The sequence below is a fragment of the Mustelus asterias genome, chromosome 21 (genome assembly GCF_964213995.1).
Source record: "Mustelus asterias chromosome 21, sMusAst1.hap1.1, whole genome shotgun sequence".
NCBI lineage: Eukaryota > Metazoa > Chordata > Chondrichthyes > Carcharhiniformes > Triakidae > Mustelus > Mustelus asterias.
This window is the reverse complement of record NC_135821.1, coordinates 37,929,536-37,942,440: the sequence shown is the minus strand read 5'-3', so window position 1 is coordinate 37,942,440 and position 12,905 is coordinate 37,929,536. Positions and strand designations below refer to the sequence as shown.

Below are 12,905 nucleotides of genomic sequence, written 5' to 3'. Positions count from 1 at the left end.
CAGCTAGGTTTTTATTAGTAAAACATAAGTAACAGACTGCAAATGCTGGAAATCTGAAACAAAAGCAGAAAATGCTCCAAATGCTCGGTAGGTCTGCTAGTATCTGTGGAGGGAGAAACAGAGTTAATGTTTCAGGTTGAGAACTGCTTGTCAGAACTGGAGGATGTTAGACTTGAACAGTTTTTAATAAAATGTAATGGGAAATGGCTTTGTGAGTTTCTCATATACTTCCAGTATAATCTCAGGAATGAAATATTAGCCTTGCAGGGGGGTTGGGGGGGGGGGGGCGGAGGGGTGGGGGAGACAGTGCAGATTTTCCAGAATGGTATTTGGGGCTAAAAGGATTAATTTGAGCATAGGCTGGGTTCTGATTCTTTGAGAATACAAGATTAAGGGCTGGTCCAATTAAAGTGTTAAAACTGATGAATGGATTTCAAAGAATAGGAAGAAACTATGTAATCTTGCGCGGCAGTCAAGAACAAAGAGCCATAGCCATAAAATTCGAGCTTGACTGTTCAAAAGTGATATCAGGAATCATTTCTCCACTCAGAGACTAATGGAAATTCCCCTAGGCAACCTGTTGACTTGACGGCCACTGAAAATGTCATAACTAAGATTGATAAATTTTTTGCTCTGTGGGGATATTAAGGATGTGGAGATGCTGGCGTTGGACTGGGGTGAACACAGTAAGAGTTGTAACAACACCAGGTTAAAGTCCAACAGGTTTATTTGGTAGCAAATACCATTAGCTTTCGGAACGCTGCTCCTTCATCAGATGGAGTGGAAATGTGCTCTCAAACAGGGCACAGAGACACAAAATCAAGTTACAGAATACTGATTAGAATGCGAATCCCTACAACCAACCGGATCTTAAAGATACAGACAATGTGGGTGGAGGGAGCATTAACCTATGCTTAATGCTCCCTCCACCCACATTGTCTGTATCTTTAAGACCTGTTTGGCTGTAGGGATTCGCATTCTAATCAGTATTCTGTAACTTGATTTTGTGTCTCTGTGCCCTGTTTGAGAGCACATTTCCACTCCATCTGACGAAGGAGCAGCGCTCCGAAAGCTAATGGTATTTGCTACCAAATAAACCTGTTGGACTTTAACCTGGTGTTGTTAAAACTCTTACTGGGATATTAAGGCTCATGGAACCACATCAGGTAAATTGAGTTTAAATGCAGATCAGCCATAATCTAATGGAATGGTGGGACAGGCTTGAGGGGCTGAATGGGCTTCTCCTGTTTCTAATGCTCTATCGCTTTTGCTTCATATTGTTACTATCATCTTTTTTGTGTTGCTTTCATTCTGCCTTGCTTTCAGTCTTATCACCTTCCTCCATTTCTGGCCTCTTGCACATCCTGATCCCCATCAGCTAACAACCGGTGGCCATCCCTTCAGCTGGCTACGTCCATGCTCTGGAATTGCTTCCCTACACCTCTTTCTAAGATGTCCTGTAAAGTTTTCCTCTGTTGGTGTATGTTACAAAGCTCTTGGTCACTTGTTCTTGTGTAGCTCGATGATGGAATCATAGAATGGGGACATCACAGAAAGAGCCCATTCAATCCATCAGTCAGTTGCCAGCTCTCTGCAAGACCAATTTTGCCTGATAATTCTCCTGTTATGCACCTTGGGGCATTTTATCATGTTAAAAAATGCCATAAAGTTTATTTATTATTGTCACAAATAGGCTTGCATTAACACTGCAATGAAGTTACTGTGAAAATCCCCTATTCGCCACACTCTGGCACCTGTTCGGGTACACTGAGGGAGTATTTAGCATGGCCAATGCGTCTAATCAGCACGTCTTTCGGACTGTGGGAGGAAACCGGAGCACCCGGAGGAAACTCACGCAGACACGGGGAGAACATGCAAATTCTGCACAGTGACCCAAGCCGGGAATTGAACCCGGGTCCCTGGCAATTTGAGGCAGCAGTGCTCGCCACTGTGCCACCTAAATACAAGTTATTTTTTCTTAATACCTCATAACTTCATGCATAAACGTGGTTAATGGCAGCATCGCTTGGGAATGATTGATAGACATAATCACGGATGACTCAACCCTCCAGTTTTATTGCCATTCACATTTAAATCTAATCTGTACCTTTGACGTGTTTTATTAAATGCATTGGCACACAATCAGAGCTTTCCTCTCGGCTGTGCGGCTTCACTCAGCCTGGTTTACGTTCTAATATGTTTCCTTTTTTAAACTCCCGTTTTATCAAATGGCTGGCTATTTGATATACCTGCTTCAGCAGGAGGGGATGGTTAGTGATATCAGAGGTAACTGGATTGGTTAGCGTGTTCATTGGCTCACTGGGCTGGGTCTATTGCTTGCCTGCCTGTGTATGTGTGTGTATGAGTGTGTGTGTTTTTGCAACTTACTTGGGAGAAGGAAGCAATTGTAATCAGGAGGACAAGGGGGAGGTTTTTTTTTCAAAAGAGAGGAAATGTGATCGGACTCACTCGACCAAGAGAGGAAAGAGAGAAGAAAAAAAAGATCTGCGACCTTTAAGCCACCGCAGAGTGCGGGAGTCAGTGACAGCAGCCTGGATGGAAACACTGCCAAAGATCGGAGTCTAGAGGACAGACTGCAATGGTAAGTGGAGCAAAGTATTTCACCTTACATTGATCGGGCTGTGTGAGTGTGTGGGCGGGGAGGGCTGGGGGGATTTGAATGATTTGCAAGTATCAGAACCGACTCTGAATTCTGCACCAAGTGCAAGTTTGGAAATAGTGACTTTTTTTCTACCGCGATCATCAAAACCATGTGTTTTCAATATTTCTTTCCTCTCCCAGCGCTTGGAAGAGCAGATTCCAGTAACAAGTTCGTGAGATTTGTGGCGATTTTTGTGCTATAGGTATATAAAGAAGAGGATTTGGATTTAGGAAATTATGGTTGCAAAGTATTCCTCTGAAAGATATTTCTTCTCCTGACATGTTTTTGTTCTTGAGGTCGCCTTCACCCGTGCAAATGTTTGACAAACGCAATAAAAACTTGGCTGTGATCGAAGTTAGACATCATTATTTGATCACAATGAACGTACGTGGGTGGCACAAGTGCTTTTTTAAAGCTGAACCAAAAATTGACGATGATCTGGCAAGTAAAGACGAGCTTTGGTTGTACGAAATGTCCTGGCTTCGACTTTATGCAGAATTACGGACTGACTGATAGGACAGATGCAGATTCTTCAGAACTTCCAAAGTTTTTTTTCAGTGCAACTCAATCACAAGGGATTTTCGTAGTAACTTCATTGCAGTGTTAATATAAGCCTACTTGTAAGACTAATAAATAAACTTTAAACTCAGTTTCAGTTCAGCAACATTAACTCAACTGTGTGTGCCCATTGCAGTGCATGTCTCAATAAGAGGGTCAGAATTCAGACACTATTCAAAGACCACTGCTTGTGGAAGAGCATCACTCCCCACTCCTGCTGCTGCTGCTGTATCGGTGATGTGGAGATGCCGGCGTTGGACTGGGGGTTCAGTAAGAAGTCTCACAACATCAGGTTAAAGTCCAACAGGTTTATTTGGTAGCAAAATCCACTTGCTGTATTGGGACAGTCAGCAGGCACCAAAGGAGAAATCAGGTCCCTTTTAAAAGAACTAGATAGAGTCCAGACCTGTGAGTGGATGAAGATCAAATGCATTGAAATTGCACGTTAATGTACAAAAAGCATGCACGTTGCCCATAGCAGAGGAGTTTAATGTAATAAATGCGTGCGGGTGGCACAGTGGTTAGCATGGCTGGCTCATAGCACTTGGGTCACTGTCTGTGTAAAGTTTGCACGTTCTCCCCGTGTCTGCGTGGGTTTCCTCTGGGTGCTCCAGTTTCCTCCCACTGTCTGAAAGAGGTGCTGGTTTAGCCGTGCTAAATTCTCCCTCAATGTACCCGAACAGGCGCCGGAGTGTGGCGACTAGGGGATTATCACAGCAACTTTATTGCCGTGTTAATGTGATATATTGTGACATTGATAAATAAACTTTTAAGCTTTGATGCAATGCTCTGAGCAGCTCTGCACAGCGCAGAGACGTGCTCTCTAATCGAGCCCAGAGACATCAAAGCTCGGCTTTGATTGGTGGAGCGGGCTGTCAATCTGGCTGATTGACAGGGTCTCAATGGCAGGTAGCGGAGGCCGGTCCCGCCCCCACTTCGAGCAGGCGGCGTGTGTCGGGCTCTGATTGGTTGCTCGCCTTGTCATTCATCGCGTTTGGTGGGGGGCGGGTCTTGCTCCGGGGACGTGCGTCATTTCCGCTGTCAGGTGGCAGCCCCCTTCTCCTCCTCCTCCCTGGGCCTGGGAGAGGCGAGGCCGCCCGGGCGGGATGGAGAACGGGACCATTGTCGTTGCTGCTGCCGCTGCCCAGTGTCGCCTCATTCCACCGGCTTGGGCCTGCTCCAGGATGACCTCCCCTCTCCACTGAACTCCCCCTCCGGGGACAGGAATAGTTGCCCCCAGCCCGCTGCTCGTTTTCGTTTTGCAAACAAAAAAAAAGAGGCCTGGCCGAGCGCACCGAGTTAGAGTTGGAGCGGGGGGCCCGGGTATGAGAGGCGGGGAGCGGCTTTAGTGGAGCCGGAGCTGCGTGCACTGAGGGTGAGTGAGCGGAGCGGCTGTGTGCGGGCCAGAGGGCACCGGCTGTAGGGCGGTCTCAAAGCCCGTTTACCCCGACACCCTCCAGCCCGTATTTACCCCAATTCCACCCCGTATCCCCAATGTCTCCCCAATATCTACCCTGTATCCCCAACGTCTGCCTGTATCTACCCTGTATCCCCAACCTTGCCCCCCCATATTTAGCCTTTTTCCCCAACGTTTCCCCCTGTATCTGCCATGTATCCCCAATGTCTCCCCCTGTATCTGCCCTGTATCCCCAATGTCTCCCCCCTGTATTCCCGGCGTCTCCTCTCCCCCCCCCCCCCCCCCCCACCTGTATTTGCCCCGTGTCCTCGACGCCTCCCCCCTGTATCGGCCCCGCGTCCCCGGCGTCTCCCCGCTGTATCTGCCCCGCGTCCCCGGCGTCTCCCCGCTGTATCTGCCCCGCGTCCCCGGCGTCTCCCCGCTGTATCTGCCCCGCGTCCCCGGCGTCTCCCCGCTGTATCTGCCCCGCGTCCCCGGCGTCTCCCCGCTGTATCTGCCCCGCGTCCCCGGCGTCTCCCCGCTGTATCTGCCCCGCGTCCCCGGCGTCTCCCCGCTGTATCTGCCCCGCGTCCCCGGCGTCTCCCCGCTGTATCTGCCCCGCGTCCCCGGCGTCTCCCCGCTGTATCTGCCCCGCGTCCCCGGCGTCTCCCCGCTGTATCTGCCCCGCGTCCCCGGCGTCTCCCCGCTGTATCTGCCCCGCGTCCCCGGCGTCTCCCCGCTGTATCTGCCCCGCGTCCCCGGCGTCTCCCCGCTGTATCTGCCCCGCGTCCCCGGCGTCCCCCCGCTGTATCTGCCCCGCGTCCCCCCGCTGTATCTGCCCCGCGTCCCCCCGCTGTATCTGCCCCGCGTCCCCCCGCTGTATCTGCCCCGCGTCCCCCCGCTGTATCTGCCCCGCGTCCCCCCGCTGTATCTGCCCCGCGTCCCCGGCGTCTCCCCGCTGTATCTGCCCCGCGTCCCCGGCGTCTCCCCGCTGTGTCTGCCCCGCGTCCCCGGCGTCTCCCCGCTGTGTCTGCCCCGCGTCCCCGGCGTCTCCCCGCTGTGTCTGCCCCGCGTCCCCGGCGTCTCCCCGCTGTGTCTGCCCCGCGTCCCCGGCGTCTCCCCGCTGTGTCTGCCCCGCGTCCCCGGCGTCTCCCCGCTGTGTCTGCCCCGCGTCCCCGGCGTCTCCCCGCTGTGTCTGCCCCGCGTCCCCGGCGTCTCCCCGCTGTGTCTGCCCCGCGTCCCCGGCGTCTCCCCGCTGTGTCTGCCCCGCGTCCCCGGCGTCTCCCCGCTGTGTCTGCCCCGCGTCCCCGGCGTCTCCCCGCTGTGTCTGCCCCGCGTCCCCGGCGTCTCCCCGCTGTGTCTGCCCCGCGTCCCCGGCGTCTCCCCGCTGTGTCTGCCCCGCGTCCCCGGCGTCTCCCCGCTGTGTCTGCCCCGCGACCCGGCGTCTCCCCGCTGTGTCTGCCCCGCGTCCCCGGCGTCTCCCCGCTGTGTCTGCCCCGCGTCCCCGGCGTCTCCCCGCTGTGTCTGCCCCGCGTCCCCGGCGTCTCCCCGCTGTGTCTGCCCCGCGTCCCCGGCGTCTCCCCGCTGTGTCTGCCCGGCGTCCCCGGCGTCTCCCCGCTGCGTCTGCCCGGCGTCTCCCCGCTGCGTCTGCCCGGCGTCTCCCCGCTGCGTCTGCCCGGCGTCTCCCCGCTGCGTCTGCCCGGCGTCTCCCCGCTGCGTCTGCCCGGCGTCTCCCCGCTGCGTCTGCCCGGCGTCTCCCCGCTGCGTCTGCCCGGCGTCCCCGGCGTCTCCCCGCTGCGTCTGCCCGGCGTCTCCCCGCTGCGTCTGCCCGGCGTCTCCCCGCTGTGTCTCCCCGGCGTCCCCGGCGTCTCCCCGCTGTGTCTGCCCGGCGTCCCCGGCGTCTCCCCGCTGCGTCTGCCCGGCGTCTCCCCGCTGCGTCTGCCCGGCGTCCCCGGCGTCTCCCCGCTGCGTCTGCCCGGTGTCCCCGGCGTCTGCCCGGCGTCCCCGGCGTCTCCCCGCTGCGTCTGCCCGGCGTCCCCGGCGTCTCCCCGCTGCGTCTGCCCGGCGTCCCCGGCGTCTCCCCGCTGCGTCTCCCCGCTGCGTCTGCCCGGCGTCTCCCCGCTGCGTCTGCCCGGCGTCTCCCCGCTGCGTCTGCCCGGCGTCTCCCCGCTGCGTCTGCCCGGCGTCTCCCCGCTGCGTCTGCCCGGCGTCTCCCCGCTGCGTCTGCCCGGCGTCTCCCCGCTGCGTCTGCCCGGCGTCTCCCCGCTGCGTCTGCCCGGCGTCTCCCCGCTGCGTCTGCCCGGCGTCTCCCCGCTGCGTCTGCCCGGCGTCTCCCCGCTGCGTCTGCCCGGCGTCTCCCCGCTGCGTCTGCCCGGCGTCTCCCCGCTGCGTCTGCCCGGCGTCTCCCCGCTGCGTCTGCCCGGCGTCTCCCCGCTGCGTCTGCCCGGCGTCTCCCCGCTGCGTCTGCCCGGCGTCTCCCCGCTGCGTCTGCCCGGCGTCTCCCCGCTGCGTCTGCCCGGCGTCTCCCCGCTGCGTCTGCCCGGCGTCTCCCCGCTGCGTCTGCCCGGCGTCTCCAGAGTCTCCCCGCTGCGTCTGCCCGGCGTCTCCCCGCTGCGTCTGCCCGGCGTCCCCGGCGTCTCCCCGCTGTGTCTGCCCGGCGTCCCCGGCGTCTCCCCGCTGCGTCTGCCCGGCGTCTCCCCGCTGCGTCTCCCCGCTGCGTCTGCCCGGCGTGTCCCCGGCGTCTCCCCGCTGCGTCTGCCCGGCGTGTCCCCGGCGTCTCCCCGCTGCGTCTGCCCGGCGTGTCCCCGGCGTCTCCCCGCTGCGTCTGCCCGGCGTCCCCGGCGTCTCCCCGCTGCGTCTGCCCGGCGTCCCCGGCGTCTCCCCGCTGCGTCTGGCCGGCGTCTCCCCGCTGCGTCTGCCCGGCGTCTCCCCGCTGCGTCTGCCCGGCGTCTCCCCGCTGCGTCTGCCCGGCGTCCCCGGCGTCTCCCCGCTGCGTCTGCCCGGCGTCTCCCCGCTGCGTCTGCCCGGCGTCCCCGGCGTCTCCCCGCTGCGTCTGCCCGGCGTCCCCGGCGTCTCCCCGCTGCGTCTGCCCGGCGTCCCCGGCGTCACCCCGCTGCGTCTGCCCGGCGTCTGCCCGGCGTCCCCGGCGTCTCCCCGCTGCGTCTGCCCGGCGTCCCCGGCGTCTCCCCGCTGCGTCTGCCCGGCGTCCCCGGCGTCTCCCCGCTGCGTCTGCCCGGCGTCCCCGGCGTCTCCCCGCTGCGTCTGCCCGGCGTCCCCGGCGTCTCCCCGCTGCGTCTGCCCCGCGTCTCCCCGCTGTGTCTGCCCGGCGTCCCCGGCGTCTCCCCGCTGTGTCTGCCCGGCGTCCCCGGCGTCTCCCCGCTGTGTCTGCCCGGCGTCCCCGGCGTCTCCCCGCTGTGTCTGCCCGGCGTCCCCGGCGTCTCCCCGCTGTGTCTGCCCGGCGTCCCCGGCGTCTCCCCGCTGTGTCTGCCCGGCGTCCCCGGCGTCTCCCCGCTGTGTCTGCCCGGCGTCTCCCCGCTGTGTCTGCCCGGCGTCCCCGGCGTCTCCCCGCTGTGTCTGCCCGGCGTCCCCGGCGTCTCCCCGCTGTGTCTGCCCGGCGTCCCCGGCGTCTCCCCGCTGTGTCTGCCCGGCGTCCCCGGCGTCTCCCCGCTGTGTCTGCCCGGCGTCCCCGGCGTCTCCCCGCTGTGTCTGCCCGGCGTCCCCGGCGTCTCCCCGCTGTGTCTGCCCGGCGTCCCCGGCGTCTCCCCGCTGTGTCTGCCCGGCGTCCCCGGCGTCTCCCCGCTGTGTCTGCCCGGCGTCCCCGGCGTCTCCCCGCTGTGTCTGCCCGGCGTCCCCGGCGTCTCCCCGCTGTGTCTGCCCGGCGTCCCCGGCGTCTCCCCGCTGTGTCTGCCCGGCGTCCCCGGCGTCTCCCCGCTGTGTCTGCCCGGCGTCTCCCCGCTGTGTCTGCCCGGCGTCCCCGGCGTCTCCCCGCTGTGTCTGCCCGGCGTCTCCCCGCTGTGTCTGCCCGGCGTCCCCGGCGTCTCCCCGCTGTGTCTGCCCGGCGTCCCCGGCGTCTCCCCGCTGTGTCTGCCCGGCGTCCCCGGCGTCTCCCCGCTGTGTCTGCCCGGCGTCCCCGGCGTCTCCCCGCTGTGTCTGCCCGGCGTCCCCGGCGTCTCCCCGCTGTGTCTGCCCGGCGTCCCCGGCGTCTCCCCGCTGTGTCTGCCCGGCGTCCCCGGCGTCTCCCCGCTGTGTCTGCCCGGCGTCCCCGGCGTCTCCCCGCTGTGTCTGCCCGGCGTCCCCGGCGTCTCCCCGCTGTGTCTGCCCGGCGTCCCCCCGCTGTGTCTGCCCCGGCGTCTCCCCGCTGTATCTGCCCCGGCGTCTACCCGCTGTATCTGCCCCGGCGTCTCCCCGCTGTATCTGCCCCGGCGTCTCCCCGCTGTATCTGCCCCGGCGTCTCCCCGCTGTATCTGCCCCGGCGTCTCCCCGCTGTATCTGCCCCGGCGTCTCCCCGCTGTATCTGCCCCGGCGTCTCCCCGCTGTATCTGCCCCGGCGTCTCCCCGCTGTATCTGCCCCGGCGTCTCCCCGCTGTATCTGCCCCGGCGTCTCCCCGCTGTATCTGCCCCGGCGTCTCCCCGCTGTATCTGCCCCGGCGTCTCCCCGCTGTATCTGCCCCGGCGTCTCCCCGCTGTATCTGCCCCGGCGTCTCCCCGCTGTATCTGCCCCGGCGTCTCCCCGCTGTATCTGCCCCGGCGTCTCCCCGCTGTATCTGCCCCGGCGTCTCCCCGCTGTATCTGCCCCGGCGTCTCCCCGCTGTATCTGCCCCGGCGTCTCCCCGCTGTATCTGCCCCGGCGTCTCCCCGCTGTATCTGCCCCGGCGTCTCCCCGCTGTATCTGCCCCGGCGTCTCCCCGCTGTATCTGCCCCGGCGTCTCCCCGCTGTATCTGCCCCGGCGTCTCCCCGCTGTATCTGCCCCGGCGTCTCCCCGCTGTATCTGCCCCGGCGTCTCCCCGCTGTATCTGCCCCGGCGTCTCCCCGCTGTATCTGCCCCGGCGTCTCCCCGCTGTATCTGCCCCGGCGTCTCCCCGCTGTATCTGCCCCGGCGTCTCCCCGCTGTATCTGCCCCGGCGTCTCCCCGCTGTATCTGCCCCGGCGTCTCCCCGCTGTATCTGCCCCGGCGTCTCCCCGCTGTATCTGCCCCGGCGTCTCCCCGCTGTATCTGCCCCGGCGTCTCCCCGCTGTATCTGCCCCGGCGTCTCCCCGCTGTATCTGCCCCGGCGTCTCCCCGCTGTATCTGCCCCGGCGTCTCCCCGCTGTATCTGCCCCGGCGTCTCCCCGCTGTATCTGCCCCGGCGTCTCCCCGCTGTATCTGCCCCGGCGTCTCCCCGCTGTATCTGCCCCGGCGTCTCCCCGCTGTATCTGCCCCGGCGTCTCCCCGCTGTATCTGCCCCGGCGTCTCCCCGCTGTATCTGCCCCGGCGTCTCCCCGCTGTATCTGCCCCGGCGTCTCCCCGCTGTATCTGCCCCGGCGTCTCCCCGCTGTATCTGCCCCGGCGTCTCCCCGCTGTATCTGCCCCGGCGTCTCCCCGCTGTATCTGCCCCGGCGTCTCCCCGCTGTATCTGCCCCGGCGTCTCCCCGCTGTATCTGCCCCGGCGTCTCCCCGCTGTATCTGCCCCGGCGTCTCCCCGCTGTATCTGCCCCGGCGTCTCCCCGCTGTATCTGCCCCGGCGTCTCCCCGCTGTATCTGCCCCGGCGTCTCCCCGCTGTATCTGCCCCGGCGTCTCCCCGCTGTATCTGCCCCGGCGTCTCCCCGCTGTATCTGCCCCGGCGTCTCCCCGCTGTATCTGCCCCGGCGTCTCCCCGCTGTATCTGCCCCGGCGTCTCCCCGCTGTATCTGCCCCGGCGTCTCCCCGCTGTATCTGCCCCGGCGTCTCCCCGCTGTATCTGCCCCGGCGTCTCCCCGCTGTATCTGCCCCGGCGTCTCCCCGCTGTATCTGCCCCGGCGTCTCCCCGCTGTATCTGCCCCGGCGTCTCCCCGCTGTATCTGCCCCGGCGTCTCCCCGCTGTATCTGCCCCGGCGTCTCCCCGCTGTATCTGCCCCGGCGTCTCCCCGCTGTATCTGCCCCGGCGTCTCCCCGCTGTATCTGCCCCGGCGTCTCCCCGCTGTATCTGCCCCGGCGTCTCCCCGCTGTATCTGCCCCGGCGTCTCCCCGCTGTATCTGCCCCGGCGTCTCCCCGCTGTATCTGCCCCGGCGTCTCCCCGCTGTATCTGCCCCGGCGTCTCCCCGCTGTATCTGCCCCGGCGTCTCCCCGCTGTATCTGCCCCGGCGTCTCCCCGCTGTATCTGCCCCGGCGTCTCCCCGCTGTATCTGCCCCGGCGTCTCCCCGCTGTATCTGCCCCGGCGTCTCCCCGCTGTATCTGCCCCGGCGTCTCCCCGCTGTATCTGCCCCGGCGTCTCCCCGCTGTATCTGCCCCGGCGTCTCCCCGCTGTATCTGCCCCGGCGTCTCCCCGCTGTATCTGCCCGGCGTCCCCGGCGTCTCCCCGCTGTATCTGCCCCGGCGCGTCCCCCCGCTGTATCTGCCCCGGCGCGTCCCCCCGCTGTATCTGCCCCGACGCGTCCCCCTGCCCCTGCCCCCGACGCGTCCCCCCGCCCCCGACGCGTCCCCCCGACGTGTCCCCCCGCACCTGCCCCCATTTGCCCCCGACGCGTCCCCCCCGCACCTGCCCCCGTTTGCCCCCGACGTGTCCCCCCGCACTTGTGCCCGACGTCTCCCCCCGTTTTACCTGCGTCCCCATCGTCCGCCCGTATTTGCCCCGCATCCGTGTCCCCATATCCCCATATCCCCATCTTCAACTTTCCCCTGTATCCCAACGCCCCCCCCCCCCCCCAATTTCCCCATCTCTCCCCGCATCTTATGATCACTTCCCCCTTGGGCTCTCTCCGCCCCACCCCACCCCCAAAATCGGGTTCTTATCTTAATAGTAGGTTCTCCTATTAAGTTTTTCCCGATTATTGTGCTGAAGTTCACTATAATAGCTTTCTTTGTGAAATAAAGTGAATCCTACTGATTGTGTTTGTGGGATGTGGTGGGGGCTGTGGAGATGCCGGCGTTGGACTGGGGTAAGCACAGTAAGAAGTCTCACAACATCAAGTTAAAGTCCAACAAGTTTATCTGGCAGCACTGGCTTTCGGAGCCCCAAGCTCCTGCAGGTGAGTCACCCAGTCTGAGACAGTCAAGCTTCCAGTTTACATTGCGCTTGGATTCTTCCTCTGGGTTATTTGAGACTCGCCACAGGATAGCCTTTTCTTTAAAGAGGAAATTTGGGATTATTTGACAGGCTCCCTGATTTTAGGGCACTTCAAAGTACTTGACACCAACAAGTGTGGATATTTTAAGAAATTGGTCGGGAGAAATTCAGGAAAATTGCAATCACCAGGAAAGTGGCATTTAGCAAATTGTTGGGTCTGTGGGGCTGACAAATCCCCTGGTCCAGATGGACTTCACGCTAAAGTATTGAAAGAAGTGGCTAATGAGATATTTACATTGGTTTTAATTTTCCAAAATTCCCTTCATTCAAGGAAGGTTCCATTCCATTGGAAGATAGCAGATGTAATTACTTCATTCAAAAAAGGAGGGATACTGAAAACAGGAAACTATACGCCAGTTAGCCTAACTTCTGTCTGAGGGAAAATGTTAGAAGCTATTATTAATGATGTTATTGCAGTGCACTTGGGGGAAAAATCAAGCAGGCTGGATCAGGATGATTTTGTGAAAGGAAAATCATGTTTAACCAGTTTATTTCGGTACAGCAGGTAATGAAGAAAACAAATGGAATTTTGACATTTATCACTAAAGGAATAGAGTGTAAAAGTAAGGAAGTGTTGCGGCAACTATACAAGGCATTGGTGAGACCACACCTGGAGTACTTTGTACAGTTTTGGCCCCCTTATTTGAGGAAGGATGTAGTAGCACTCGAGGCAGTTCAGAGGAGGTTCCCTAGATTAATTCCAGAGATGAGGAGAGATTGAGCAGTTTAGACCTATACACTCTCGAGTTTAGAAGAATGAGAGGAGATCTAATTGAGGTATATAAGAAGATAAAATGTCAAAGTAGATTGGATGCTGCTGCTTGTGGGGAAATCTAGAACAAGAGGTCATTGTTTTAGGATAATAGGTAGCAGGTTTAAAACAGAAATGAGAAACTCATTTTCCTGAAGGGAAATTCACTACCCCAGAGTATGGTGGATGCTGGGCCATTGAATAAATTTGAGGAGAGAGACAGATTATTAATG

At 61.2% G+C, this 12,905-nt stretch overlaps 1 protein-coding gene across 3 annotated transcripts in view; it reads left to right on the top strand.

The window, feature by feature from the left end:
* The first annotated feature begins 2,473 nt into the window (after positions 1–2,473).
* The window catches only part of stk40 (serine/threonine kinase 40), a 79,529-nt gene continuing 69,097 nt past the window's right edge, over positions 2,474–12,905 (top strand). Inside the window, exon 1 of one of the 3 annotated variants that reach the window (XM_078237762.1) lies at positions 2,474–2,580. Coding sequence is in view for 1 of the 3 variants with exons in the window: in XM_078237760.1 (XP_078093886.1) it covers positions 2,600–2,602 (3 nt within the window). In the remaining 2 variants the exon portion in view is untranslated. Of the gene's footprint in view, positions 2,603–4,294; positions 4,596–12,905 lie in introns of those variants that run through there. The other 2 variants (XM_078237760.1, XM_078237761.1) reach the window with 2 other exon arrangements.